Raw genomic sequence first — 26,732 nt, 5'->3', positions numbered from 1 at the left:
GGAGGAGGAGAGGAAAAAAAAGCACTAATTGATCTGCTAATAAAGTTAATAGAAGTTCTTATGAGCTTGCCCATTAAGAATAATTAAGGAAGGGTGAGTGAAGGGAGGAGAGTGAATTCCCCTGAAGCTGGGGCAGGCTGGCTGGCTTGGTGGGGGTTTACAGAAGCCCTTCCACCCCACACCCCCTGCTCTTGGCCTTCACCCCCAAATGGTCTCTTGTCCCTGCTCCCAAGGCCCCAGACATGTCCAGCTTCTCCAGTTGGGACTGGGGCACCCAGGAGCATGGGTGACTCTGGACCTGGGAGGAGTGAGGCTGGGGTCCTCCCTGCTTGTATCCAGGCAAGGCTGGGGTCCTGTGGGAAGTTGTTAGGGGCAGGGACTGGAGACGATGGGGGTCTTATTCCAAAGATCTTCCAGCAAAAGGTGAAGACCACTTTTTTGTCAGGCTTTTCAGAGATGCCAGGATACTCTGTCTCACCAGCTGGCTTGGCAGGAGCAGCATCCTTGTGCTGAGCTACAGCTACTGCAGACTGTTCAAGCTGGGAAGGACCAGGAAGCATCCTGGGATGGAGACAGGATGGCTGAGCTCTGGCATGGAGAAAAAAGCCAACCTCCAAGCAGTTGGTAAACACAATTGTTGAAAGAAGAAAAGAGCAGCTCGGTGGGGTCAGGGGTTAATACCGGCAGGGCTGCTACTACAAATGGCAGAGAAAACAGGTGGAATTTCAGCAACCGATAACAGGGGGAAGCGTGGACAGGCGTGTGGTGGGGCTGTGACCTGGCAGTGGCAGGACCAGCCTGGCTGGGGGGTATGGGGCTGCTGAGTATCTGAAGTCAATGGGGAGTGAGCCCCCCACTCCATCCCTGCCTGTGGAATGGCAGGCAGCGTGGCACATGCTGCCCAGGACATGGCATCCCTGAACTCCTGGGAGACAGTCTCCCCTGCTTTCCCAGGGCTCGTAGGGTTGTGCCCAGCTTGGTGGATGCTGCCAGCTACCAGCACTGAGCTGGATTCCAGGAAGCTGGGCAGAATATGCCAAGTAAACAAGGAATTCAGAGGATGAGCACGATGCTGCTGGTTCATCTGCAGCAAATAGCAGTGTCCCAGCTGCCAGGCAGTGAAAGTACCTGGGGACCCTCAGCAGTGCTGGCCCCAGCTGCTGCCAAGCCTTGAGATGGGGCTGGAGGGAGAAAGTAGGGACCTGCCTTCTCCTATGGTTCTGCCCCCGCAGAGGCATGCAGGTGAGCTGCCCAAAATGGGGCAAAGCTTTCCCGACTCCCTCCTCTGCCTGCTCCTGGCTGGCTCTCAGCCCATCTGTCTGCAAACAGCTGGGACCTGCAGCTGGGCTGGGTTGTGAGGCAGGCAGATGCAGGGTTGATTTGAGTGGCAGGTGGGTTTTGCCATGGGCACCAAAATGCAGACACCAGGTACTGAGGCTGGACTGGCTCTGCCCAATGGTTTCCCCAGCCTGGATCCCTCCTCATCTCCCTGCCCTTGGCTTTGCAGCTCAGCCCTGATGTTCTCTGCCCATCCCTGGAGCACCCTGTGGACATAGCACCATGCCCATGAGTTTCCAGGCATCTCTGCCAACCAAACCCACATGCAGTGCAGACTTCTGTCCTGCTTATACCACACAAAGAGTGACTTCATTGTTGTGTGAGTGGCATGGCAGCCCTAAGGCTCTCTGCCATGGGGAGAGATAGGCTGGTTTCTCCCACCAGCAGGATGCAAGGAGAAGCCTTGGCAGTGGGGCGGGATGTGGAAGGTGCAGCCTGGAGCATGCAACCCAGCCCAGGCTCCCTGCATGCAGTGTCCGTGGGAGGAAGATGCCTGCCCTGCTGCCCCCCAAACCGAAGCAGTGGGCAGTGCTGTCTGTGTTTGTTTGCTTTGAGAAAAAGAGTGAAACCAGATCCAGCCATGCTGCTGTTTGTGGTGAGGCCCTGACCCAAACACAGGGGACATGGTAAACAGCGGCGGGAGGCCAGTGCTCACCAGAGAGACTGTGTCCTTCCTGCAAATGCCTTGGCCATGCGGAAGTGCCCCCACACTGCTTCCGTCCATCTCTATCCCTCCTAGCCTACTCTGCAGCACTTCTGTGTCCTTTCTGGAGCAGAAAATTCCATTTGCTGGTGACTTTGTAGCATTGCCACATGATGTGCCAGATACTAACATGGGCATGGGGGCCAGGCTGGTGGCATGACCCTGGAGAGGTCCTTGGACTCTCCTACTGATTCAGTCAACGTGACTGGCAGAGGGTCTCTGCAAGTAGGTCGGTGACATCTTAAAAGCTGCTGCAACACTAGCCGGTGGCTTGGGAACACCCATATGCTCTGCTGGGCTCTGGGGAGGGCAGCCAGGGCCAGCAGGCTCCAAATATTGATCACAACTGGGATGCTCAGAGAGCATCTTCCACGCCAGGCTGCCACAGAGAGCCATGGCCAGATGTCACTGCTTTAAACACCCCATGGGTGGAAAGAAGTGATGCCTGCTCCTCAGATCCCAAATAACCCCAATGTCTGCCATCACCCGAGAGTGATGGAGCCACTCATTGCCGCTGCAGACCAGGCATGTCCTGTGTGACCGTGAAACGCCTCTGCTTGGGGGTGACACCCTTTCTTCCCTGTGAATACAGGCTAACTAATGGGGCTTGGGATCCTTCATGATAATTCCAAGCAATGATTTACATTTAATCAGCCAAATGAATATGAAAATAGACTCTGCTCAAGAGCCTACTAATAACTTTCTGTATGAATGGCTTGGGCTAACACAACTCCTCCCTGAAAGATCGCTGTGCCACACAGTGGGGAATGAGAACCTGGGCAGGCTGCAGGGGGAGCTGGAGCCATGTGTGCCACAGAGCGGGGCAGGGGGCTTTGCCATCTAGAGGTCTGCGACCACAGCTTTTCCCCTTCTTCTTAGTGGGTGCTGCAGGTCTGATGTGATTGTCACTGCTCTAAAATATGTAGTTATAGCCTAACTGCATAGAGATGACTCAGTGGTGGCTTTCCTGGTCCTAAGTTTGGTGTTGCATTGGTTAGCAAGGCCCAAATCTGAATAAACAGGCATTTTGTTATTGAGGGCAATGATACAAGAGGAAGGAGTCAGGTATAACTATAGCAGAGAGATCAAAGAGCAAAAAATAGTCACTGCACAGAGTCAGCCCAGGAGCTGGATTCAAATCACATCACACCTGACACCTGTGAGCTTGGTAAGAGCTTGGCTATAAAAACCCCCAGAGCTTCTCTTCTTTGGTCACTCCAGCAGATGTAGATGCATTTCTGTAAGGCGGCTGGCCATCAGAAACAAATCAGTTGTTACCTATGTGGCACAGGAAGGATCCTACCACAAAAGAGCAAAGCTCCCAGGCTAGCCTGGAAATAATGCATTATAAGAGACAGCGCTGCACGGGGTAAAAACGGACACTCGGAGTCAGCTGTTACCAATGAATTAAAATAACATTAATTTTGTTAATTAATTAATGTTAATTAATCGTTAATTAATGTTAATCAAGCCAGGATGCTGCATTTTTTTCAGTTTTAAAATAGCCACTGTGCCCCAGGTATTCTGCTCCCATGGCATCGGGAGGCTGACCTGATAAACCTGCACATTCATGTGATGGACATGACCTAAGAACTGGCTTTGATGGCTTTGCACTAAATCACAAATGCACGGGGATATCAGAATGTGCCTGAATTTTGTGTGTGTTTGTTTTCTTCACCTGTCTGAACCCCATTAAACCTGACTGGGGCTAATATGGGGTGTATCCACTCGAAATCTCTTACAGTGGCCTGGGGTCTCCCCAGTCAGTCTTGTCACCGTTTGATTTCTTGCTGCTGGGAAGCCCCCCAGCAGCTGTAATTGAATATAAGGGCTTCTGTCCAGGGGAGCAGCACTGCATTAATCACTGCAACCTGGCAGAGCTGCATCAATAGATCTTCCTAGCACATAAAATAACTCATGTTAATCATTGCTTGTGATTTATCCTCTTTTCTGTCTTGTACATTAATTATTCAGGGTGGTGCTGGGCAAGGCTGGGGCAAGGAAAGCCATGAGAAAGCCCCGTGGCTGCTGTGGGTGGCCCTGCTCCCCCAGCTAGGAGGGCAGAGTGGGATGTGGCGGGGCTCTCCCTTCAGCCCTGGGCACATCCAGGCTGCAGGAGGAGCTTGGCCAGGTTCTTTGCCGTCACAAGGCCTGCTGGAAATTAATTGCACAGTCAACAGCCACATGTTGAACTCTCTGAGCACCCCTACCTGGGTTTCTTGGGACAGGCTCTCCTCCCATCTGTCTTCGTGCTGGCTGCAGGGCTGTGTCCATCATTGGCGCCGCATTTGTTTTGCTATGGGTATTTTTCTTTAGTCCCAGTTACACTCAGGCTTATACCAAAACAAACAAGCCCTGGGATGCAGAGGTACCTGGCTGGCTCAGACAGGCTGGTGCCACGACTGGCCCCAGGGCTGATAAAGGACCCACCGTGTCGCTGCGCTGGAGTCTGGGCTTGCAAAATGTGACACAGGTTCTCTTGACAGTTAATCACTGGGGAGAGAGCAGCATCAATTAATGAGTAATTGGCTTCATTTTAGGTCAGCATTTCCAGGCCAGAATTCTCTTGGCTGTCTCTCCGCTGCAAGGATGGGCATCCCCATCGCAGGACCTGGATGCAAAACCGCGAGGGAGCTGATGGACAGGAGTGCAGGTTGATCACTCGGCAATGACAGCAAAGGGGGTTATTTCCCTGGGCAAGAAGAGATATTAGCAACAAACCCTGAGACAAGGAGCATGGGCTCAACTGGGTGAGGAAACAACCAGCCTCAGCCAGGCTGGAAGTGGATGTCCCACCAGAGCCATGGGGTGTTTGGGGGCTGGATGCTTTCAGGGTTTCTGTTCCCTGCACGGCCCTGTGTGGGGGCAGAGGCAAGGGCTGCTGACTCTGGTTTCAAGGCTGAATTGAGATGCCTCTAATGCCAGGAACTGCAAATATTTCTGGTCCACGGTTGCTTTAGGAAAGGCAGCAGTGAGGTGGCTGCTTGCAGCACTTAGTGGGGAAACCGAAACAGTGAAGCAGCTTTCTTAACATCAAAAAAGCCCTGGTGAAAAGAGGTCCTCCCAGCCATAGCAGGTGGCACAGGGGCCAGCTCCTGGGGAATCCTCAGCCCTCTCCAGTGAAGCACCTGGCTCGAAGGATGGAGATGCACATTTGTTGCCCTCAGCGAGAGCCCTTCCAGCCGCTGCCTGGCTGGGGACCGCATCCCACTGCAGCTCCAAAACATTTCAGCAGAGGAGTACGGGATGGGAGAGTAATTTGATGCTCTGAGTGTCCAGAAGAGATCCTGCTAGAAATACCCATCTGACACGCTGCTTGAGATAAAACAGGGGAGGCGGCTTCACTTTAGCTTATCGGACACATTTCCTCCAGAGAGATCTCCATCAGCTCGGGGAGGAAACTACTGAATTTTTTGGTTTGGTGGCTTTTTTCCTTTTGATTTTTTTCAAGAAGAAGAAAGATGGTTGTGAAAAAAAAAAAAGTTTTGTTGTGTCCTTAGTTTGTTAGTGAGAAAGTTCTAAACTGGAAAGTTTATGTCCCTATTTTCTTTTAGTACCAGAAATAGAAGATTTTAATAATTTATTTCCACAATTGAGATGAAGTAAAAAAATACTGCCTGGAGAAAGAAGTGGAAGGGAAATATTTAAGTTGAAGAAGAACAAATGTCACACTTGGAAAGCTGTATTTTTCATAATTATCCAATGGAGACAAAGTGAAGCACAAGGACAACATGTGAATTTCCCCTAGTACTTCAAAGCTGATTTAATGAAATGCCATTTTTCAGGGAAAGAAGCAAATCGTCAGAAAGCATTTGCAGACATCCCCATCCCCAGGACCTGACCCCATCCCCAGGAGCTGACTCCTTGCCCAGGCTCTTCGCACGTGCTGGGGAGGGGCAAAAGGACATTGCGAATACCCCCACCCCGTGAAGACCCGCTGGGGCTTCGCTTGGCCTTGCCTGCTGTGCAAACTGCTTCCCTCCCTGCATCTGCTGTTATTAGCCATTGCTGGGCAGGTTTTGGGGGTTCAGTGTCCCTAACTCCCCCAGTCCTATTGCTGCAGGAGAGACGTGGCTGCCAGCCTGCTCCTCTTCTCCTGGTCCACATCCAGGCACTGGGGGTCTCAGCAGGGAACTCCCCCCCAGGACATCTCTTCCTGGGGAGGTGGGGACCCCCCTCTCCCCCACCCTCCAGCATCCCTCTGCCCCTGGCCAGCCCCAGATGTGCACACAGTGGGGCACATGAGTGGGATGCTGTGGTGCCAGGCAGTTTGGCTGCTCGCCTGGCACAAGCCCAGGGAGCTGTCATCTCAATGCTGCTGCACTGCTAAACATCAGGCGTCTATCATCAGTGCCCCAAAACCCATCAGCATCTTCAGGGGATCCACCTTGCAAGCTGCAAGGATGAGCAAATGTGGTGCAGTGCACCACTTTCTCAGAAAAACTTCTGCAAGGCTGTGAGCAAATAAAGTATCAGTTTTGGTATGGCGACGTGTGGGGACCAGATGCTGGGGAGCACAGTCAGCCCTAAGGAGTTGGAAGTACCTTCATCCATTTGACCTTTCAGCTCTTTTTATTATCATTTCTGAAAATTGTTACCACTTGTTAGTACTTTGTGACTGCCCCTTTGCACCCTTAGTCTGGGAAATGCAGCCCTGGGATGATGTTCTCCCCACTCCTGTGCCCTAGAACCACTATAATTCATTTTTTTCCCCCAAATCCCAGCTCTGCTTCAGTGAGGAGACACTTCTCAAGCCTCCCAGATTTTCTGCTCTCATTTTCAGCTCCGTGTTAGCCTGCCATGGCCATCACTGAACATGATGTTTGAGTTTGCTGGTAGTCACGGGGTGTTTCTGCATGACCCTGCCACCTGAGATGGTGATGGCCTTAGAGGCTCCTGTAGGTAAGAGTAGGGAGAACGCAGACACAGGTCAGACACAACTATCTGGAAGGAAGCATGAGCAGAAAAACCCGCCCTTGCTGTGGAGTGAGCAGGGCTGGGAATGTGCTGGACCATCAGTGAACTGAGCCTCTTGCCAGCCTGGCAGCAGCATTAGGTCCTTGGAAAGTGAAGGTTTCCACCTTCAATACCCAGCAGCAGTGGATGTGTGACCAGGGTGGGTGGGAAAGGTGTCCGGGGCTCATTAATTTCATGGCAGGGATCAGCTTGTCACATCCTATAATGCAAAGTGGGAGCACACAGATCTCACTCAGGGAACACATGGAACACTCAACCAGGAGGCCTTGAAGCGTCTTCCAGCTGAAAAAAAACTCCCTGCCACTGTGAGAGTTTAATCCTGCTAAATGCTGAGCACCTGGGGCATAGCTGTGCCTTGGTCCTATAACCTGCAGCAGGGGCACTGCTCCAGTTTGGCTGTGTTTTTCCAGGCTCCCCAGAACATGTGCTGGGCTACAGACAGCACTGCTGTGGCCAGAGGATGCTGTGGGACAGGGCTGCGGTTGGGGGGTCAGGGCAGACGAGCTCATGCTCCCTCCCAGCCTGAAACTCCCCAAATCCCCAGCCTCCTTTCCAAGACGCTGCTGCTTCCCATCCTCTGAAGGAACAGGAGAGCACCGAAACAAAAAGATTAAAAAAAGAAAAAAAAGCCCCTGTGGTGACAAACATGAGCAGCATGGCTGTGAGCCAAGGCACCACTCACCCACCCTGGGGACAAGGTCGAGGAGGACACATGGTCCCTTTGGCCAGGCCTGCAAAGCGGGGAGGCCGTTTTTTCCGGCTACAGCATTGTTCTGCAGGACCTGAATAAACACTCAGCCTGGGGCACCCAGGTGAAGGACACATTTCCCTCCCAGTGCCTGGAGCCTTCAAGGAAACCTCTTTTGTGTCTGCCTTCAGCTGACCCCCTGAAACCACCTCTGCTCCTTGCAGCTAGCGCTGCCTGCAGCAGCACTGTGGGTCCCTGGCTGTTAGGAGAGGGTGGGATGGGGCTGTTCTCTGGCCTCTGCCTGGACATCTGGTGCAGAGTTGGAATCCCTCATCTGCTTCTTCATGGCCTACACCCTGCACAAATGTTAGAGGTACTTGAGAAGTACTTTAATTATCCTTTTGAATATTATTCAACAGTAAGGATTTAATAAATATGTATTGATTAACACTGCTTATTTATTACTATTGATTGGTTTGGTTTGATGTTACTTACAGAAAATGGGGGGTTGAGGGCAGCCTCAGGCACCCCAAGGCAAGCTGCAGCATCTGAGGTGAGGGGAGAGATGCTCTGCAGTGTCTGTCCCCAGGAGTGGGACAGTACCACTCCCTGGGGCTCATGCAAGCAGACAAGGTTTGAAAGCTGCTGGTTTTGTGGCCAGTCCTGGCTGGGAGGCTGTGGATGCCCTACAGAGCTGCACCTCTCTGCCTTTGGGAGACTTTTTGTCTCTGAGCCCACCCAGCAGCTACCCCAGGGCTCATCTGAGACCCACCAGGCTTTCATGTCCTGGGGATGCTCTAACTGCACAGAGGGCACTGGGCAGGGGAAACCAGCTGCCTGCACTGGGCACAGAGCCTGGAGCTGGCATGTTCCCCTACTTGGCACAGGGCGCTAGATCTGCTTGCTGAGGCTCTCATAGGCACAGAAGCACCTAACGGGCCCAGGACAGGCCCTGGGCCCCTCCTGGAGCGCAACAACACAAGAATGCTGTCATGTTCAGGGGTTCTGCTGTTCCACAGGGCGGTGAATGATGTGGTACAGCCAGCTCCAGAGACACGAGCAAGCAGGACCTGCCAGGTGATGTGAGGGCTATATGTTTTCCCTACCATTCATGATTTTTGAAATGAACTTGTCAGTACCTGGAAGCCTCTGCATCCCTCATTTTGTTACATGCTGAATCAGATCTTACCCCCCTGGGTAAGAAAAAGCTGCTCCCACACAGCCTGCTTTGCTGTGCTGCACTGGTATCACCTGGAGAAGACAACACTCCTCTCTCTACACAGGAGTTGGGAAGCACAGGCTCCTGGCCAGGGAGCAGGTTAGCAGTCCACTTTGTGTCTGTTATCCAAAGCACTGAAAGAGCTGCAGATGAACTAAGTGAAGGACTAAGTAAATAAAGGATTGACCTTCCACCCTGGGGGCCAGAGGGCAGCTACAAACTAGTGCTAATGTGAAATAGAGAAGCAAACTTTGCGGGCTCTGGAGGAATTAATCCTGGAAGCATCAAAGAAGGCAAAGGACTCATGTAACTCCCTGTTTGCATCAACACGGGGTGATGGCCCTGCCACCCAGAGGACCAAGCACTGGCCAGCGGCTCTAGGAGGGACACTGTCAGCTCAAGGGCTGAAGCAGGTCTGCAGGAAAGGATATGGGGAAATCCCTGACTTGGAGGCCTGGGGCTGCTCAAACTTTCAGCGTGGTGCCCCGTGGGCAGCTTGGCACAAGAAAGTTGCTGTGATTCCCACAATGTCCTGCAAAGTCATTGTGGGGCTGCTGCGTGCCCTGCAGATGGATGGACCTGGGAGCTCCTGCTTTTATGTCAACCTTGTTGCCACTGGGAGCTGAAAACTGCTGAAAAGCTTGGGTCATGCCATACAGTCTTTAAAGGACTTTCTGAAAAAAGAAAAAAAAAAGCCACATCTAAATGTCTCAGGCTGGGCAACCGACATCTCCAGTCACTTTTGGCCATACATAAATGGGCACATGGTTGACAGTCACACGATAGAGGCAGAAGACCACGAGGGATGGATGGTTCAATAGGAAGTGGCAGATGGACATGGCCACTGGAGAGAGGGAAAGGCAAGCGGTTAAAGGTCAGAGCTTCGGGAGCTGTCTTGAGATCAACAGAGGAGGGCTAAGATTTGATGAGCAGATTTTGTTCTGTCTGAGGGAAGCTGGATGGAGAGATGGGGTTTGTTGTTGCTTTTTTTGGTCTTGCATTGGCTGGGATGAGAGGTGAGGCTCTGCCTATGTTATTAATAGTTGGGGACACGTGGGCTGGCACAGAGCATTTCTGATGAGCCCACGGGGCCCCCAAATGCTGGGTAATGCATGGCTGATAGCCAGGCAGTAATTCAGTCACAGGATCATGATAATGTGCACAAACCTCCCTAGGCCTGTTGCATTATGAATTGTTGTGAGTGATTTACACCCTGTTAGCAGCTAACTGATCTGTGTGTTATGTACAGCACAACCGGACCCTCTGGGCTACTTACAACTCCACTTGCCATCACAGTTGATCCCTAGGAATGGCTCTTCCTCCCTTGCAATTGATGCCATGGTACTGTGCTTCCCTTTCCCCTGGTGCATAAAATCCCCAGTCCCACAAAGCCCCCTGTTAAGAACTTCCACATCTCATTGAGCTGTTATTAATAGGGGGATTGTCTGGTGTCACAGCACAGACATAAAATACATTAACATTATCACATAATCTTATTTAGCAAACACTTGTGTCACTTCGCCCTTGGTAATTGCATTTGGGAGATGCAATATTTATGAAAGGGGAGGAGAAAATGTCTTGGCTCATCTCCTCTGAGCAGTAAAAGTCCTAGGGAAATAAAAAAAAATATGCCGCAAGGGTTGTGGGAGCCTGGGAAGGGGATGTCAGAGCTGCTGATTTGCTCACAGTGAGTTTGGTGTTTGTTGGGACTCTGTCTAAGCTTGAGCTCTCCTGGACCTGACTGAGGCTGGGGTATGGACCTGGGTTTTGCAAGGTCTTCTTCCTACACTACACAGTGTCGGACCCCAGCACCCTCCTGGCATCTCTCTGCAGCTATTGCTGTGAGGCTGCACTCGGGGCTCAGCTCTGAGGATGCTGCCCGCTAAGCACAATGCTTGACTGGGATTTCCCCTAGGACTGAAATCCTTCCAGCCAGCCCTGTATTTCTCTGTATACCTTCCAGAACGATAGCAGGGTCTGAAGAACAGAGTTTTGTCCTGTATACAACATCCCCCAACCTGGGAGGTCAAAGCTGGCTGTGCACCTTTCCCCCCATCTCTGAAGCCCGGGCTATCGCCACTTCCCATTTTAGGGAGAATTTGCAGCAGGGTATGAGCTGCTGGAAGTTGTCCCTGTTTCTCAGGGCATGCTGTACCGAGCTCAGCTACAGCAGCGGTACAGAGAGAGCCGTCTTGGAAGATTATCTAATGCTTCGGACAGCTCAGTTCTTTCGAAACCTTCAAGTACTTTCTCCCAAAAAGTAAAGCTCATTTCCCCACCTGCAACCACCCACGTCTCTTGCTGTCCCCGGTATCCACGGGCCAGGGAGGCACCGCTGGCTCTGCTGGTGTCCCGCCAGCGCCCGCTCTAGAAAGTCGCGGAGGAAGCAGTGACATGAAACGGCGACTTTACACAACACCCGACTAACAGTTCAAAGCCGCTGGTGATGTGGATGGGACTGAAAAAACGGTGTCACCTACTCCTTCCCCCGACTAATGTTTACACGCTCTGTTTAATTTGTTTGTTTTCTGTCGTGCTCTTTATAAGCTTGTTTTCGGGATCCCACCTGGGCGGTTAGAAACAGCATCCGCAAAACCTTACGGATGGAGACGGCTCTGTCTTCTCCCCGTGTGTGCTCGGTGAATTGGAGGGCTGTAGTACCGGAAATTACAACTAATTACAGGTGAAAAATACAATTAATACAATAGCTGAAAATGCAATTAATTAATCAAACTTACAACTGTAGAGAATGCTATTTGCATAAACTGCCGATCGTGTTTAAACCCACATAATCTCTCGCACTCCCCGTCCCCGGGACATTACTCCCCCGGGTGGAACTCGTTCGGTGTGTTACCGAGCAGGGTGCGTTGGGCTGGGCGGGTTGTGCCACGGGGAGACGATTCGCCTTTGGAAAAAACGATGATTTTTCTATTTCTGCATCGTTTTCCTTTTTCTTTTTTTTTTTTTTTGTCATGGTTAATGCCAACCCCGCTCTGTTCCTCCGCATCTTCTGCGCTGCAAACGACGCGAGCCGAGTTTTCCAAGTGCCCTACCAGAACGTGGATGTATTTCTGCCGGCGAAGGAAAAGCGTTTGAACCCGCCGGAGTCCCCAGACTTCGGGGGCCGAGGGGACCCCGCGGCAGGGGCAAGGACTCGTCCCCGCAGTCGCCCACCTGCATGGCAGCTGCCTGCAGCGGGGCGGGGGGGAAGCTGCCCCTCCTGCCCAGCCCTCCTCTCCAAAGACTAATGCAAACAGCAGCAAATTAGACTTAAGTTTACCCATTGGTTCTGCTAGAATTTGTATTTGCTTTTTGCGTGCTAATTAACCTCGGGGAGGGAAAAGAAAAAATAAACGCGAAGATTTACTGAGGAGGAGTTTGAGGTTTTTATAGCTAAATCCGTAACAATGTTTGCAATAATTAAGGCCCTTATTATTGGATCTTCTTGTTCATTAGTGAAAGCCACTTTGTTAGCAGAGCCGGCAGGGCGTGCCGATTCTCTGCCTGCGCGGCGTTTGCGGAGCTGTCTGCGCCCCTGCCCCCGAGGGCTGCTTTTGAGACGCGGGGAACGGGAGGAGAGAAACACAAATCTGTTGGTAAAACGGGACTTTGTCTGATGGGGAAAAAGGCCTTCGAGCTGGGAGCGGACAGGAGACAAAAGCAGCCGCCGCTACCCCGGCGAGCGAACAAACAAGGCAGCTGCCAGCAGCCGGGGCCGGGGGCAGCGAGCAGCCCGCGGGGGAGCCGCAGGATCGGGGAGAAATCACGACCGTCACCCTCTGTGTCGCGACAGGCCTGGCTGTCGCAGGGGCCAGCTTACGGAACAGGAGAGACTCAAGGGAAGGCGGCGGAGGGACCCAGTTATCTGCTCCCTCACCGCACGACTGTATTAACTGGCACAGCGGGTTTAATTAAACTGGGAGTTAATAACGGGGCAGAGCCCCCGGTGTCCCCTGCTGCCGTCGGTGCCCTGGGGGTGGCGGCCAGACGCTGTTCATTAGCGGGGCTGGTGCGGGGCGGGTGGCCAAGGGGAAGGGGCTAATGGGATTACACGCATTTCTGCACGGTGGAGAGTTGGGCTGCTGCCGCAGGACCAATAACTTCTTAGCAGATGCTCCTCGGGCAACCAGCAATATTGAATATTCATGCAGCGCCGCCGGGCACTTCAGCCCCCATCGGCCACCACCGCGCTCCCTCTCCTCCCGGGGGTACCTTCCGGCCGAGGGGCCCGGGAGGGGTGTGAGCCCCCCGGCCTGTTGCACCGAGCCGGTCAGACCCGAGGCAACGGGAAGCAGGGGCACAGCCAAGGGGGTGGTGGATGCGGGCCGTGCGGGGCTCCGCGGCACCCACGTTGCGTGCGCCCGTTGGTGCAATGAATTATGACCATTCTCTTTTCTCTCGTGAACCCATTTTCCTCAGGAAGCCAGCGACTACACGAAGGCGAGGGGGAAGTTTGCGGACTGCATTACTTATTTTTGATAGAAAACAACTGGCCCCGGAGATATCGTTGACGGGGCGCGGAGCCGGCCGCCCTCCCCGCCCGGGCCCTGCTGCGCTCTCCCGGCCCTCTGTTCCTTTCCCGCCGTACTAACTCGTAGCCCCTCGATCGTTTGTAACCATAAAGGGGAGAAATATTTTTGCGGGCGAAGTTCGTGCGATGCTGCGTCTGCCGCCCGCTCCCGCTGCGCCGGGCACTTTATACTCATTAAGTGCAGCGGCGCTAAGTCATTACTGTAATAAAGAGTTATGCTGAATACAAGAGGCCACGTTTCCAAAGCCATAAATTACAACTGTCAGTGCGTGTTCGAGGGATCAACAGAGCTGGGAGTAATAATTTACAGAGTGCTTTATAGAGCAATTAAAAATTCCCCGAATGGTGTTAATTGCTTTTAATGCGCAGGAAGCGCTGCCCGCCCATCCCGCGGACGCGGAACTGGGGAAAAGCCGCCGCTGACGCCGGGACGGGGGGCTTTGGGGACCGTCTGTATAGGGTGGGTTTCGGTGAGAAATGAGGGAAACGATATCTGCGCTGGGAAGCCTACACGGCCGCGGGAGGCCGGCTGGTGGGTGCGGGGGTCTCCCTGCTTCGCTATTGACGTCTGTCGCGACATTTGCGACATATTTAGTGAAGGAGGCGGCGCTGAGAGGCACAACCCCGAGTGCAGCGAAGAGCGCGTCCCCCTGCTCCGGGGAGCGGTGGGGACTGCCCGGCGGGGCTGCCCTGGCCCGAGGCTCTCTGGCCGGCTCCTGTGCGCAGCCCGGACCCACATGGCCCCGCACGGGCACCGGCTCCTCCGCCGTAATTGATTTCACAGCGGTCGGGGAGGGAGGGAAAGAGCTGCGGGAGGGTATGTGTGGCAGGGTGAATAGTCAGCCGGGGCTGGGAGAGCCCCCAACCCAATGAATTAAACGAATTAAAAAGCGAGGAAGGGAAAGAGTTGGGGTTCACCCTTCTGCTGATAGGGTGCGGGTGTGTTTGTCACTGGGCACCTGCTTGGGGCAGAGTTGCTCGCTCTCCTTTCCGGAAAATGAGAGGATTTTACAGGTTCCAGAAAGCGCTGCTTGAAGTGCAAGTTTCAGGGCAAGCCTGGTGCATTTTTCTGGGACCCTGCCAAGGTCCCAGACATGCCACTTTTGTGCCTAGTCCCTGCAGGAGGGCTTGTATTTCACAGCAGTCTCCCGGCCAGCAGCTGCGAGGCTGGGAGACGGCCTGTGATACTGAGCTCCCGGGAGCCCCAGGCTGTAGAAGAGCTCAGTGGCTAAGGGGAGTCCTGGAAAGCCAGCAAGGCAGAAGAAAATGGGAGTGGAAGGTGGAGGTCAGGCCCTGGTGGGGCTGCCCCTCTCCACTAGCAGAAGGCAGATGCACCCGATCAATGAGAGAACCTGAGAAAGGATCCCCAGGCCTGTATGGAGAGGGAAGCCTTATGCAGCACGGGAAGGGCCCTTGTCTCCATTGCTGTCTCCTTGCACAGATATGCTAAGCTCTCAAGTGGGGCAGGACTGAACCACTGCTTTGGAAATGAGCCTGCCTAGCAGCTGCTCAAGGTGGGTGAGGGGGGACAAAAGTTTCAAGGCTGGCAGGAATATGTAAGTGGCTGTGGGTGCTTGAAGGGCATAAGATGCTCTGGGGAAGCGGAGATCAAGAGTATTTGACTTGTCAATGCACTGCTTTTTTCAGCAACTTAGTGCACATGTTAGCTCCTGCACTGGAGGCTTTTTTCCACCTCTGGAGAGGGCTGATCCAGCTTGTTGCTTCCTGCAGAGAAGGATTTCTTTGGCCAGAAAAGAAACCCCACTGACCTAAATAGCTCTTTGGGCAAACATCTGAGAATGCCTGTCTCCTCAGGCTCTGCTTAGAGTATGGTCTTTGAATATTTTTTTTGCAGGGCCTGACATCCATAGCCCTTTACAAGACAGACAAACCCAGCCCTTGGTAGGAAGGAGAATGCCGGCTGGGGATTAGCCTCCAAGCATCAGCCAGGCAGAGCTGGCTGGCCTGGGGTGCCTCTGCCCCTCACCCCAGGGATCCATTTGTAGGATCATTGGATTCACCTTAAAGCAGGTGCTGACCCTTGTAAACTCTCCCATCAGGATGTGAACCTGAAAGCACCAAAACTGGCCGTGACATGTCCTGATGTGTGAACTTGCAGTACTGCATGCAAGTCCTCTTCAGCCCCAGAATTAGGGAGCTGGATAGAAAGGCTATATATTCATTGCCAGCGCTCTTGAGACATAATATTTCAGAGCCTTGTGCTCTACTGCACTGCTCAAGCACCAGCCCCAGAGAGCCCGAGGGGAAACTGAGTCCGGGAACAATTTGAACTGAAGCATCTGAACTGGGTGTTGTCCTGAAGCTTAGATGTGCAGTGCCCAAACTTCCAATGCCAGGAGCTGCATCATTTTCCCAAGGCTGCAGGTGAAATCGGTGGCTTGTGCAGGGATTAAATCCTGGGGCTGTGCATCATTCCCAAACCTATCAATAATTTGCATTGACTTCCGGGAGTCTTGAATCCCCGTTGGGACCTACCTCTTCCTGACCCTTTCTTTTGTGCTCACTGGGCAGAGAAAGACCTGACTCACTTTTAGTCTATCTCCTGGCAGGTTTTATTGCTCAAAAGCTGCTACCTTGGACTCAGCAGCCTCATTAGCCAGCCTGGCTCACTGGTGGAGGCCTTGTGATTTCTTGAAGCCAGTCACTCTGGGGCCCTTGTCATCTGCTCAGCCTTGGTGATGTCTGGTGCAGGGAAGGTTGAAGGCTTTGCCCTGTATTGAGCAGGGCCTTTGGGATGCACAGGAAGCATCAGGCAGCTGTGTTATTTACTGGAGAGAGTGAAGTTCCCTGGTCTCAGCAGCAGAGCTGAGTCCCTCTGGATGTCAGAGCCCACTGGCAGGGGACTCTATGGCATGGCATGCTCTGCTGCTTCCCTGTGGAGACAACCTGATGTGCTCAGGGCTGGTGAGCAGGCTCTGCCCCACGTCCCCTGTGTGGGAAGGGGTTGGAGAAGAGGCCCATGCTGGTCCTGGAGAAGGGCAAAGGCAGCTGCAGCCCCGGGGCTGAGAAGATCCCCTACCCGAGAGCAACCTCCTGGCCCCTGCTGGCCCCAGCTCTCACTCCCTTCCCTCTCGGCTCCTCCTAACCACAAGGACTTTGGTTGATGGAGCTGGCGCCAGTGAGTTCCCTGAAGAGTTCAGAAGTCACGAAATGAGGCAGGTACTGGGAGGGGGGAAACCTGACCCCGGCCGGCAGGCAGGGCTGGGTGGCGGAGAGGAGGAGCCGGCAGGCTGGGCACTGGGCACGGCTGGGCATGCGGCTGAGGGGTGGCCATGACCTGCTGCTGTCTGCTGTGCCCCCACAACCTCCCTGCTGTGGGGCTATAGTGGTGGGTACAGTGATAGTGGTAGGTCCCCACTGGGGATCTTGGGTTGTGGCTGGGGTGAGGGTGGCAGGATCCCACGGGGTGGTGTGTATGCCTGTGTCTGTGTGTGTGTGTGAATGCACACAGTTGTGAAGGTGTGAGAACACATGTCTGTGCGAATTTGTGTGAGTACAGGAAGGGTTGTGTCTGTGAGAATGGGGAGGGGAATAAGAGTTCACTCATGTAGGTGCATGTGCAATCAAATGTGTGGGACTGTGTGGGAGCATGGGTGTCTGTGAGCTTGTGACGGTGTTCGTGTGTGTGCTTATTTGTGAGGGTGAGGCCATGTGGGTGGATGTGTGCAAGGATGTGGATGTGATAGTATGCATAGCAGTGAGTGAGGAGGTGTACCTGAGTGCCTGGGCACGAGTTTCTCTGCCAGTGCATTTGTACTGCATGGGGGATGCCCCAGAACAGGCTGTCTTGTGGGACCCTCACGGTCCGCAGTGAGCACCAAACTACCAGCACACTGAAGACAGAGGGCAGCGTTTGCCCCAGCCAGAGAGGAGGGTGCTTGCCGGGCCGGCCCCAGCCGGGAGCGGGGAGGATGGAGTGGGCTGCCTGGTGCTGGCAGACCACAAACCAGCGGGGAAACCCTCGACACTGCGGCCGGGAGCTTCGGCGCCGGCTGAGCAGAGCCGGTCGGCAGCGGCAAAGGGAGATGCAGGAGGCAGCCATGCCCCGGCCTCACCAGCGGCTCTGCCTCCCTCCCGGCTGCACGGAGAGGGAGCACCGACCGGCCAGGTCCAAAACAAATTTTGCAGCAAATTATGGCAGCGATATTTTATTTTATTATTTTATTTTATTTTATTTTATTTTATTTTATTTTATTTTATTTTATTTTATTTTATTTTATTTTATTTTATTTTATTTTATTTTATTTTATTTTATTTTATATCTTTTAAAAATTTTATTTTTAAAATTTATTTATTCGAAAACACCCATGTCTCCGCGGGCAGGCGCGGGAGGGGGCAGTGGCGGAGGCGCGACAAGCTGCGGGGCCGGCAGCAGCGGGTGCCTCGTTCAGCTCACTCCGCCGCGGCGTGCGCCGCTTTCCCGTGAGGAGCAGCTGGGGCCGGCCGCAACCCGGGGGAGTGAGACCCCACGGGAAAATCTCCCCGGCCCCACCGCGGTTCTCCGGGGGCAGGTGTGACCTGGGCTGCCATCGTCTCCTCCCTTAAGAAGTATCTCCACGGGCCTGGGCATCCGTGAAGGGGTCTCCATACAGCCTGCGTGTCCCTGTCCTGGGCTCAGGAGATGGGGGATCCCCCTTCTCCTCCTCCACGACTTTTTGAGAGGTTCTGGCTTTTGAAATTGATAGAACTCCTCTGGAGAAAAGGGGCACGGCCGTTTTGGGACCCCTCCAGGAGGGGATCCCCGCACGGGATCAGCTGACGGCCCCCGGGGATTTCGGCCCCGTGCCACCCCCAGTGCCCAGCTCCCCCGCGGGGTTTGGCAGACAGGACCTCAGCAGCCCACGGCCACAAACTCCGGGACAAAATGTCCCGCTCCGCCACCCGGTACCTGCCACTCTTTTACCCACGCCGGTGCCCTGCGCGCACCCAGCTCTGACTTTATAAGGCCGATCCGAGTGGTGATTTTTTTTAGGGCGGGGGGGAAGCGAGAGGGGATTGGGGAAGAAGAAACTCCTTTTCTCGTGTGCTCTTCTCTGCTGTCATTCACTCGGCTCCTTTCAGCATCCAGCCAATGGAGAGTGAGGGCCTGGGAGCAGCAGGCCTGGGGTAGCGTGATTGATGGGCAAGCGGGGTGGCGGGGCGATCGCACTCGCACTTTGCTCCACGCTGCGCTGCTCCGCGGGGCTCTCGGCTCCTCACCGCCCGCGGCGGCGAGGGGTCTGCGGGGCACCTTCGCGTGTGTGTTTGTGTGTCTCTGTGTGTCTCTCTGTTGGGTGAGTGGCTCCTGGCTTGGGGTGGTTTTGTCTTGTTGGCGTGAGGGTGTCGGGTCTCATCGAAGCGGGACCGGTGTCCGTGGGTGGGGGCGTCACGTCTCTGCTCCTGGAGGCTCTTGGGTCCAGGGTGTGTGTGTGGCGCGGTTGTGTCTCGCGTGTGCACGGCTGTCGTGTTGTTCAGCTCTTGTTCTTCAGTTGCGCATGGCTCTGCTGTTGTGTCTTCGGGTTGAGCGTGTAGCTGCCGTGTCCCAGTTCTGCGTGGCTCTGCTCGTGTGTGTTGAGGTGCGTGATTGCCGGGCTATGGGACTGAGCGTGTAGGCGGCGTGCCCCCGCTGTACTCGGTTCCGTTGCGTGCTGTTGCCGTGTTTTCGGGGCGGTGCGGGTCTGTGCTGCCCTGCCCGGGGTGGAGGTGCGGCCCCGGTGCCCCGGGCCGTTCTGTACGGCTGCGCTGCCGGGACCGGGCGGCGAAATGGAGCACCTCGGGGCTCACCATCTGCACCAAGGCCAAGCTGAGCCCATCAGCTTCGGCATCGACCAGATCCTCAACACGTCGGAGCCGGGCAGCTGCATGGTGTCGCACCCGCGGCTGCAAGACTCGGCGGACTATGGACTGGGCTGCATCGTGGGCAGCGCCTACAACACGGTCACGGGTGGCTACGGGGCGAGCGGCGGCACGGCCGGCGCCTACACCAGCACCTCTTGCAGTATGGGCGGCCTGCCCGGCTCCTACAACGTGAACATGGCGGTGAGCATGAACGGCAACACCTTGAGTTCGGCCGGAGGGGTGATCCGCGTCCCGGCCCATCGCCCGGTGACCGGCGGCGTGCACCAGCCCCTCTCCGCCGCCGTGCCGGCGGTGAACGGCATGAACAGTCTCACGGGGCTCACCTTCCCCTGGATGGAGAGCAACAGGCGATACACAAAAGACAGGTTCACAGGTGAGTCGGGCCACCGGGACCCCCCTCTTCCCTCCCTGCTCCCGCCGTCCTGCTCCCTTCCCTGCCGCCCGGCCTCGGCGCGGCAGCCAGTGCCCGCCGAGGAAAGCACGATCCGGCCGCGGGTGGAGAGACGGCCACGGATCGGCCTGGGAAGTCGGTCCTGGAGGAGGCCAGAAGCAAGAAGGGGTGGAATATCAGGCGCATTCAGTTCCCCCTAAAATGCATTCTTTTGTTTTTAGTTTTATTTTGTTGTTGCTTTTTTTTTTTTTTAACTCCGCCGGGAAAGGCGGGCAGGGAGGAAACGGAACGGCAAACTCCTCGTACCTCTCGCAAGCCCTGGACAGGGCTGCCCGCTCCTCTCCACCCGACACAACACCCGGGAAAATTTTCCTTTAAAACAGAGGGTTATTTCGGGACCAGAGCCCGGGCCGGCGGGAAGGGACCCCGGCGGACCCACTCCTCGCCCGCACGGCAAGGCCGGCCTGTTGCCAATCGTTCGTACGGTCGTTTTTCCCGTGCATACTGTAACTGGGCAAGTTTTTCCAGGTTGCAGGTTTCGGCTCTGCCTTTCCTCCGCCAAAACAGATTTTTTGCAGCCCCGATCCGAGCCGAGCTTGGGCTGTAGCCGCTTTCCGGACCCACCACCGTTTTTAGGTGTATCTGGACTCGTCTTTCGCTGCTAACAAAGCAAAATTTCGATCAACAGGGGGAAAAAAAAAAGCAACGAAATTGCAACGGGGAAAAAAATTGACACCCGCTCCCGTAGCGCCCGCACCGGCCCTTATTCCCGGGGGCAGAAACCGAGGTCAGACTTTAGCTTGGCTCAGGCACGGTGGCGGGCGAACAAACGGGCCGTTCCCCCTGCAGACACCAGGCTGGTTTTCACGGAGTCACTTCCCGGCCCGCGGCGGCTGAAACACGCTGCGAGTTTTCTCCTTTTTTTGTGTGTGTGTGGGGGGGAGGGGGGGGGAAACAAACAAACAAACAAAACAATATTTAAAAAACAACGACAAAACTGCAAAGATACAAGAAAAAAATTAAAACCAAACAAAAAACCCACAGCACAACGAAACGTAACTCCCGTTTCCAGCCCGTGAAGTTATTTCCCGGGTACGAAACGCTGGGGCCGAGGACGGCGGCGGTTACTGCCGCGGCCAAACGAAATTAAACCGAGTCCCGTTTTCACGAAGCGCGGAGCCCCGGCCCGTGCCGGTCCCCTCCGCCCCTCGCCAGGCACTTCGCCGGGCAATCGGCCGCCTCCTCCGTAGCCAAAGCAGAGCGGTGCCCGGCGGGTGCTCGAAGCGCCCGGCGAAGGCACCGGGGCCGCAGCCGCGTTTTTGCAGCCCGTGCGCGGGTGTCAGCGGCGAAGTGGCGGCTTCGCAGCGGGGGGGTCCCCAGCCCAGCGCCCGAGAGCCGGAACCCCTCTGCTGATGTGTCGCTGCTTGCTTCTTTGCCTCTCATCCCCCCTCCTCCCGTGTCCCCCCCAGTGGCCCTCTCACCCTTCACTGTAACACGCCGTATAGGTCACCCCTACCAGAACCGCACGCCCCCCAAGAAGAAGAAGCCGCGGACATCCTTCACCCGCCTGCAGATCTGCGAACTGGAGAAGCGCTTCCACCGGCAGAAATACCTGGCCTCGGCCGAGCGCGCTGCCCTGGCCAAGGCCCTCAAGATGACGGATGCCCAGGTGAAGACTTGGTTCCAGAACCGGCGCACCAAGTGGAGGTGAGCGGTTGGGGGGCTCGGCAGACCCGGGGGGCAGCTGCTGGGGCAGCCCCGGGGGAGCAGGCCCGGCCGCTGCCGACTCTGCTAAGGGTGGCTGAACACAGGCTGTGAGCCCTCCAAGTGCACGCATGGGGAAGGTCACACGTGTGTGCAATGTGGATGTGTCTGTACACGTGCATGGGAATGTGCGTGTGTGCACAGCCATGTGTGTGCATGTAGCGCCTGTGGGTATGAATGTGCTTGTGGGGGGTGTGTGTGTAGGCCATCTGGGCACATGCCCGTGTATGTGTGCACATACAGTGTGTGTGTGCACCTCTGTGTGTGCAAACATGGTATGAGTGTATAGCTCTTCACAGTGCATGTGAAGGCCCTGTGCACCTGGGTGTGCACACATGCAAGGCATATGTGTGTGTGCCTCTGTGTGAGCATGCATGTGGGTGTGTGTGCAAACTGGATTGTCTGCATATGGATGCGTGTGCAGTGTGCATGCAGGCAGTGTGCTTTCTGTCTGTGTTTATGCTGTGTGATCACGCTAGGTCTGCATGCAGGTAAGTGTGCATGTATGTAACATGAAGGAATGCGTGTGTACGCAGTGTGTGTGTGTGGTGGTGCCGTGGGGGGGTGCGGGTGGTATCACGGGGGCCCAGTGGGTGCAGCGGTTCCAGCAGCTCCTTCCCCTGTAGCAGCGTGCAGAAGCCCCCGTTCCGGCGGGGTGCGGCGCTCGAGGGCGGCGGACAGAGACGGCAGGACCCGTCGGTGCGCGGCCGCTGGACCCTCCGGCGCCGGGGCAAAGCCGCACCCCGGCATGGGAGCGCGGCTCCGACCGGATCCTGCTCCCGGGTCTGCCGGGATATCGGGCCCTGCAGAACACGAAAATTCTCACCCCTGCGGGGTTTACGGCACCTCCTTGCCATAATGCTCCTTTTTTTTAAAAAAAAAAAATTCCTTCCGGGCGTGCCATTAAAGCCGGGCAGGAGAGGGAGAAGAGGCCGGGCTTACACGGAGGCTCCCGGGCTCCGTCGCCATGACCCGGAGCTTCCCGCAGTGTCCCCAGGGGCGGCACCCCAGTCGTGGGAGCATTCCCGGCCCTGCCCCGGTCTAGGGACAGGCATATTCAGGGAGGACTTGGGCAAGGAGCCGCTCCCCTGCGGGTCAGGGGACAGCGGTGTTGCAGGGTGCTGAGCACTGGACACTTGGGTGCAGGCAGGCAGTAGCTTCTTCAAGGCAGGGGAAAATGGTTTTCCCGGGATCCCCCCGAGGGTGAATAGGACAGTGATTGCCTGGAGATGCAGAGGTTGGAAAAGAAATAAGGGACAAGGAACTTGAAACCAAGAATGTGGATGAATCCCCCCCTTCAGTGAGTCCTTTCCTGAAAAGCTCATGGAAGAGCAACTCCCCAAGTGCCAGGAAGTCTCCAGCTGGAGTGATCTCTGTTAGCCAGGAGTAGAGTCCTGGAGGAGGAGCACTCGTGCTGTGGCAATGTCTTCTGACCTGGTTCCCTAAGGAAGTGAAGCAAATGTGGTTTGGCTGGATCTTCATCTGTCTGTCAATACTCTTTGCGTCTGTTGGCTAAGTTAAGGCCCCTTTGGCAGTGGAGCAGAGGATACAAACCTATTCATACATTTCACAAAAAAAAAATAGCTGGGTAAAGAGAAATGAAATCCCTTTTCTGCTTAAGGGAAAGGCTGCAGCCTGACCTCAGCCATGGTACTAGACATGGGAGAATCTCCACTGGCCTGAGCAGTGTGGAGTATCCGAGAGCTGCTTTAAGCTCTCTGAGGGATTTAACTGTTTAAATAAATGCAGGCTGGGGAGAGAGTCTCGCCTCTGCTCCTTGCCTGGGCACCTCTACTGGAGCAAGGTGCTATATGACCCTCTCCCCAGATTCGGGTTCTTGTTTGCGACATGGAAATTGAGGTTTAGTTCCTTCCTTCGACTGAGAAGATTTGAACCTACAAATCCCGGCCTGACATGAATGCATGAACAGGCCAGCTGCTTGGAGCAGGGAGGTGTTTGGGAGCCTGGTGGTTTTTGCTCCAGCTGGATGCTTGCAGCTACCATGCTCCCGACTGCCCTGGACGTGGGACTCTCTCTGTTCTCCCAGGAGCATCTCTTCATTGTGCAGGGAGTCATTAAATATTCATAGATGCAGAGACAGAGCTGCTCCTGGGCTGTGCGGGGAGGGCAATTGCTGCTCTGAGCCCACTCTTACCGGGATGTCTGACATGAAATGTTGACACAGTGATTAGAGCAGGGATTGAGCCCTGAGCTACCTGCTCCCAGGCAGGAGCCCTGGCCACATGCTTGGAGACTTGGGTGCACCAGAGGCCCATGACCTGCATCCAGCCCTTGCCCGCTTCCTGAGGGAGGAGACAGGGACCCCCTGCCCTGTGCTCCGAGATGTCATCATGGAGCTCAGAGCTGCCACTTCCAATCCCCACAGCCAAAGAAGGTGAGATATCTCATGTCCCCGAGTTGCTAAATTAAAAGCTGCCATTTCCCCTCTCGCTGATCCACTGAAGCTGCCAGGAGAGTGTTGTTTGGGCCCAGGGTGAGAGCAAGGAAGAGGATGCTTTGGGGGTCATCCTGGGACCAGCACTATGAACTGCCCCCAGGCTTTCCCAGCAGCATCACTGAAGGTGCCAGGTGATATTCACTAGTAAAAGCAGAAGCGACTACAGTCTGTAGCCTCCAGACTAACCCATCATCCAGGCAAGGGGGATTTAGGATTTTCACTGTGGATTTAAGTGTGTTCAGGCCATTTCTACCTATACCATCCCCTCCTCCCAGACAACCCAAAGCTGGGACCCAACTAGCACTGGAAAGGGCCCCTGCAGGCCCCTTAATCCCCACCTCGACAGGATCAGCTCCGCTGGTGTCATTCCAGACAGTGCTCAACCTCTTCTTAAAAATGTTCTCCACCCTGCCCAGTCAGTTTATTCTGGGCTTTGATTTGTCTCACTGCTAAGAATGTGTTTCTAGTGCTTAGCTGACATTTTGCTGATTTTTGACCTGCCTGCCATGGGCGTGTTGTTGCTTTCATCCAGACTCTTGTCAGCTGGCCACCACAGCCTGGCAGAGGAGATGGCAGGCCAGGGTGACATTGCCTGTCTCCCAGCCATGTGGCTCTGCCAGTTGGTGAAGTCTCACCTAGCTCCTGCCCTGGGTTCCTTGGTGGGACATTGTGTGCTTGGCTCTTGCCACTGTGTACTGAGCACATTTGCAGGGAATCGCACCTTTTGCAATCCCGTTGTATGCCCCTTCGGGTGTTTTGGCTCTGTTTGGATTTTTCCCATGGGCAGAAAATACATCAGACTGGTAGGCTGTTCCTGGCTTTCTCTGATGGGAGCAATTTTTGCAGGGGCCACTAAGACAGCCCTGGTCCCTAGTTTATGTGACTTACTGGCAGTTTGTGCAGGGATGTGGGACCATGCTGTGGCTAGGCACTCTCTTTTCCTACTTCTCCACAGCCCTAAGCACCCAGCACAGCACAACCCTTTCTCTGTGGAGACACCTCTCTTTTGCTTCTCCAGGCCCCCCTAACTGCTCCCTCTCTCCTAGGAGGCAGACAGCGGAGGAGCGGGAGGCTGAGCGGCAGCAAGCAAACCGCATCCTCATGCAGCTGCAGCAGGAGGCCTTCCAAAAAACTATCAACCAGCCCATCCAAGCCGACCCCATCTGTGTCCATAACTCCTCCCTCTTCGCCCTCCAGAACCTCCAGCCTTGGTCTGATGACTCCACCAAGATCACCAGTGTCACCACTGTCGCCTCTGCTTGCGAATAAGACTGGCACCCACCAGTGGCACATGCACCTTCTGCCAGTGGGGCTGTACCTGGTGGGACACGCGTCATCCCCAGTGGGATGTGTGACATGCCTATTTGTCCCCAGGGAAGGGTGGCACCCTGCGATCCCCTGACCACTCATGAATCCCATGTGTCTGGCCAGGAAAACCCTCCATGAGGACTGAAAGGAAGGGAAATCAATCGAAAGACTTTCCCTGCCTGTGGGGCTGCTGGAGCAGCGGTGGTGTCTTGCCTCCCCCCAGCCCTTGTTCTCTTGAAAGTCTCTGGTGCCGACCATGAACTTGCGGACGTGCTGACAGACAAAAGCCCAGCCCTGATAGACAGGGCTGCCGGCGTTCACCCAGCCGGGGGAGAAAAAACTTCCTTTGGATTCTGCTGGCAGTAGTGCAAAGCCTGGGCTCACCCCTATATATCCATGTATATGTATATATATATAGTGTGTATATATATATATATATGTGTTCTTCGGACTGGTGGCTTGAAACAAAAGGAGGACGTTCCCTGGAAAACATGACTCTTATGAAAGCCTCCTCGGGTCGTCTGTACCGGAGACGTTTAGGGATACAACAAATGGAGGAAACAGCAGCAATTTCTGCTTGCACCAGATGGGAACCCTTCAGAGCTCACCTCGCCGTCTCTCCTCCCCTTTTTCATTAATTTTTTCTTGCAAGGGGGGAATAAGAGAAGGATCTGACAGACTCCTGAGGACGGTAAATATGATATCTCAATTGTATGATGAGCCCAAACTGTCCCTGGCTGCCACAGACTCTGTACCCATCAGTGTGTATTTTAATAACGAGAAGACCTTGCTGGCAGTTTGTGGGGGTAATGCAGTTTCTTTCTGTGGATTATTTCCATATTATTTGCAAAATGTTGTTCAATGTTTTATTTTACCTGTTTCCCTTTAGAAGGCAATTCCTGATGCCAAAAAATCAATTTCACTTTCAACTGTTTAACTTAGTTGTTTCTTTAATTGTACTGAGGCAATGACACACAATTAAACAAAGCACTTCTTATAGCAAATGCCAGGAATATATATATATATATATGCACACAGTATATATTTTTCAGTTACTTGTAATCTAAAAACAGCACTGCCAATGTAAACATCCAGTACAAACAAGCAATTGGAAAAACTATTTTCAGCAAGACTTTTAAAGGCTTTTTTTTTTTTAATTTATGCACTTATGAGGTGTTTTATGTGTATTCATTTTATAAAATGCTTGTGTAATTTATGTGGAAACGCAAAAGAAAAGAAAAAAAATCTCCAGGGTACTGAATAAATCATTTAAAGCCTTGCTCTTCCCTGTCTATTAGTTTCCCAAGAGGAGACAACGTATCACAGCTAATGCCGAAGCCTCTGCCACTTGTTTAAAATGAAAAGCTTTTCCATTTGACTTTGCTCAGGTCCACTTGGCTTTGGAAGCTCCAGAGGTAATTTACTGTATTTTAATCCCTGATCCTGTAAACATTTTCAGGCTTTGACCCAGCAGTGCATTTAGCACCCACTTTAAC

At 54.3% G+C, this 26,732-nt stretch overlaps 1 protein-coding gene across 1 annotated transcript; it reads left to right on the top strand.

Moving 5' to 3' along the window:
• Positions 1-19,219: 19,219 nt before the first annotated feature.
• TLX1 (T cell leukemia homeobox 1) lies at positions 19,220-25,197 on the top strand (the record flags this gene model as incomplete). Its single annotated transcript, XM_082053587.1, has 3 exons — positions 19,220-19,688; positions 21,212-21,413; positions 24,975-25,197. 3 exons carry the CDS (start codon positions 19,220-19,222, stop codon positions 25,195-25,197), a joined length of 894 nt encoding a protein of 297 aa, XP_081909713.1.
• Positions 25,198-26,732: the final 1,535 nt, after the last annotated feature.

The sequence above is a fragment of the Streptopelia decaocto genome (genome assembly GCF_964273445.1).
Source record: "Streptopelia decaocto genome assembly, chromosome: 5".
Lineage (NCBI taxonomy): Eukaryota > Metazoa > Chordata > Aves > Columbiformes > Columbidae > Streptopelia > Streptopelia decaocto.
Note: the sequence above shows the minus strand (reverse complement) of the source record. Positions and strands in the feature narration are given on the sequence as shown.